General features: G+C 42.5%; 1 protein-coding gene across 1 annotated transcript; it reads right to left on the reverse strand.

The window, feature by feature from the left end:
• Nucleotides 1-518: 518 nt before the first annotated feature.
• triap1 (TP53 regulated inhibitor of apoptosis 1) lies at nt 519-1,323 on the reverse strand. The gene is made up of 2 exons (XM_016229865.1): nt 1,031-1,323; nt 519-860 (listed from the first exon to the last, which is right to left on the reverse strand). Exons 1-2 carry the CDS (start codon nt 1,175-1,177, stop codon nt 783-785), a joined length of 225 nt encoding a protein of 74 aa, XP_016085351.1. The 5' UTR covers nt 1,178-1,323; the 3' UTR covers nt 519-782.
• Between the last annotated feature and the right edge of the window lie 2,703 nt (nt 1,324-4,026).

Below are 4,026 nucleotides of genomic sequence, written 5' to 3' on the forward strand. Positions count from 1 at the left end.
CTATTTTGTAATTAGCAATTCTGAGGGAGAAAAAAAAAATCAGAATTATTAGTTATAACTTACAATTGCGAGATATAAGCTCGCTATTCTTAGAAGAAGAAAAAAGCGCAAATTGTGAGATAAAAAGTTGCAAATACTTTATATTAAAAAAAAAGTTATTCCATGAACAAAAAATTGTGGAATGTAAACTCGGAGGAAAAAAGTCCAAATATTGAGATGGACTTGAGAGGGAAAAAACCAAACAAAACTTTTTCCTGAAATAAACAAAAAAAGAGAAACATGTAAACTCAGAATTCTAAATTGCAAGATAAAGTAGCATTAGCAGTGTTTTGTGTCAGAAAAAATTCCAAAATGTAAACTCAGAATTCTGAGGAGAAATGTCAAATTATGAGATATAAACTCGCAAGAAAAAAGTCAGAATCGTGTGACCAAAAGTTGCCTTTAGCTTTTTTTTATTCTGTTAAACAAAAAAGAAATGAGCAAAAATGAGAGAAAAAAATCAGAATGGTGAGAATCAATCATCGCAAATACCTTTTTAATTTTTATTTCATGGCAGAAACCCGCTGCACCTGGCAACCCAACTAGTCTCTTTTTAATGCACACATGCACAATGCATTCTCCTGCATGTAATGAGATCTGAGCGCTCTCTAATAATGATGAGTTAACAGGCAGAGCACTGGATGCACAGTTTTAGTCTCAACAGCAAGTGTCCAGTGCTGCAGTCCATGTGTCCGAAGATGGCAACACATCCATCCTAGTCCACATTAAACACAACCAGGCCATCAGCTGTCTGCTTTCTCTCTGTTTGGGCCCATGAACTCCACACCTTCGATAGGGATGTCCTTCTCCTTGATGGCTTTCTGTAAATAAACAGGAGAGCATCAGTGTCTGACAGCAGCATGCATGCATACAGAAGCAAACTGCTGCTGCTGGCTAGATAGGCAGCTCACTAGATTTTGAGACGCAGCCGCACGTGGTTTACATGTTTAAACGTTCACATGCATGTATGCAGACCCGTGCAGTGCGGTACCTGAACACACGTGTGGTATTTGAGGAATAACTCGCTGCACGGATCCGCGCTCCGGTCTCCCTTCAGGAATTTCTCGGCGAACCAGCGGTTAAAGCACTGGTCGTACTCGCGCTTGAGCTCCGTGCAGCCCTCGCCGACGCTGTTCATCTTCACAGCCGCCCCACACACCACGGGTTAGCGGTTTAACGTCGTGTTCTGTCCGAGGAGAGCTCGCTGTCGAGTCCGTGAGCTCGCTTGACTTTGCCGACACCACGTGGTCTTCGGTGGCGCACGATGATTACGTCAGCAAAGCGCGATTAAAAGTCCCAAGGACAAGACAGCTAAAATAAATAAATAAATAAAAATGTTGGTAAGAAGATATAAAACATACGGCAAAAGAGAGAAATGTTATGTTCTGCATTAAAAAAATAAATAAATAGAACTAAAGGTCGATATTTACTGAAGAAACGGAACCATTTCCTTCTTCACAACAACAATAAATAAATAGATAAATAACTAGTTAATAAAAATATGAAAGTGCTGAAAATATTTATCGCAGAAGTAGAACCATTTCCTTTTTTACAAATACACTCACACACTCTCTCTCACGCACACACACACACACACACACACACTCACAGGTCACGTCTAACTCTCCCAGTCTCCAGATGGCTCTTCATCATCAGAGTCGTTAGACACCTTCATCCTCATCATGGCGGCTTGGATGCTTCGCTCGAGCTCTGAGTCGGAGCTGTGTGTGGGGCCGCTGGAGGGCGGGACTTTCTTCAGGGTGACTCCCTGACGGATGGCTGACAGCAGGCTGTTCCTGACGTCGCCGCTCTCTGCGCTGACCGTGACCTTCCGCAGCTGTGTCTGTCCACGCTGCAGCGACGCTAACAGCTCGTCCATCGATCCTGCATCACAAACATGACATTCACTCAAACGGGTGAAACTCTCACAGACTGAAACATGACTGAAATGACACGCTCGGATGTAACCGGACTCTCTCATCTAGCAAATTGAACGAACAGAAGTTTACGCTGCTCTTAATATTTGTCCCGCTATGAACCCTCTCTAAGCTCCTCGAGCCGCTCCTGAATGTGACACGCGAGACGTCTTCGTTTAATGACTGGCTCAGCTTTGAGGATTTAGGATGAGTCTGAGCTTCTCTTAACTTTAAGAAGATTTTACAAAAAACTTGAATTCTTAAGTACAAGAAACTAGACTAGAATAAGTATTTTTGAGAATACATAAACTATTCATAACTTTTCCTTAAGATGAAACAAGAAGAAAACAGCATTCAAGAACTTTATTTTATATTTTGTGAATCCGGCCCCTGGAGATGCAGTTCTGTGAATAATAATATAATTCAATCGACCTCATAAACACTATTTCTGTCAGGTCCACTATCGTCAAAGTTGAGATGACTGACAATTAGCATACAGTCTGGATTGGCGGTATGGTTCTGTTCTGGGCAAGAACATGCAGCCTAGCGTGGATAAGAGCAGCAATAACTGGGTAAACAGAACAGAACCAACATAAATGTATATCATTTATGTTCAATAATTAATGTAAACATTTAAGAAATTAGTCTGATTCAAAGGGGAATCAGTATCAGTAATCAGTATAATTACTGTAAGAATAAAGTATTGTTCGTTTTTTTACACACACAGAATCTGGTTTAGACCAGACGTGATCATAGGGTGCGTCTCAATCAGCTCCCTTGTTCAGTAGTCAGGGCACTGATCAGGGAGTCGGCCATCGGTCTCAATCGCGAAATCCTTCCAGTGCACTGGAACGTTCACTCTCTGAAAAATCCCACAATGCACCGCAAAAACTAGGGAGCATCGGCACTCACTATGCTCCCTAACCGGAAATAACTTCTGAAGCGTGAAACATAAACCACCACAAAAATAATTTAAGAATTAGATTGGTCCTGCCTGTTGTTTATTAATTCCAGTGATGATGTTCTACTATGTTGTCCATTGACGCTGTACGTAATCATGTCACCAGTGACCGAATTCATGTACACGATCTACTGGTTCACGAGCTCGGGAGCTGATTGAGACGCACCCATAGAGTTTGTGAGACTCACCCGAGTTTTGCTCTAGAGTGTTTCGGACGGGCAGCTTCGCACTGATGGGTGGGGCAGGAGGAGGAGGAGGGAGGGGCGGAGGAGGTGGAGGTGGAGGAAGAAGAGGAGGAGGGTTAGGAGGAGCAGGAGGCGTCTGGTCTGGCTGTGCTGATGCCGATCCAGGTGGCAGCAGAATCTGCACCGGTATGTCTCGCTGCTTCTGACTCCTCCTCTTCCTGTGGGGGGTGGAGCTCTGCGGCCCCAGGTTGATGATTGACAGGGGCTGGGAGGAGTCATCTCTGCTGGAGTCATGTGACACTGGCTTCACATGAGCCGTCTGTAAAGCGTACTGACCCTGATGCCTCTAAACTCAGAAACACACAGGAAACAAACAGTGAAGCCATGATGAAAACAACACACACTCACGCACGTTTGTTTCTGTGAATTGGGGGGCTTTCCATAGACTTATATTGTCCTTATGTCCAAGACAAATTTCCTTAGGGACAAATAAAGCAATCCTAATCCTATTACTTTTATACTGACCAAATGATATTTTATATCCCCTAGCCCTAAACCTACCCCTTACAGAAAACCTGTTTGCATTCTTACACTTTCAGATAAACATAATTTACTATTTTTAATATTTTTTTTTCCCTCGTGGGGACCACAGGCCAGTCCCCACAATGTCAAAAATTCAGGTTTTACTATCTTTGTGGAGACATTTGGTCACACACACACACACAGACACACACACACGCACTCACACTCACACACACACACACTCACACACTTATTTATTTAGTCATTTATCAGACGCTTTTATCCCAAGCGACTTACAAATGAGGACAACAGAAGCAATCAACTGTAGTATTAAAACAACTAAAACAGATCCAAAACTAAGAGATTAAATAAAAATTACAAATGCATACAACAAAATTTCAAA

This window comes from Sinocyclocheilus grahami, unplaced genomic scaffold (genome assembly GCF_001515645.1).
Source record: "Sinocyclocheilus grahami isolate Dianchi unplaced genomic scaffold, SAMN03320097.WGS_v1.1 scaffold359.1, whole genome shotgun sequence".
Lineage (NCBI taxonomy): Eukaryota > Metazoa > Chordata > Actinopteri > Cypriniformes > Cyprinidae > Sinocyclocheilus > Sinocyclocheilus grahami.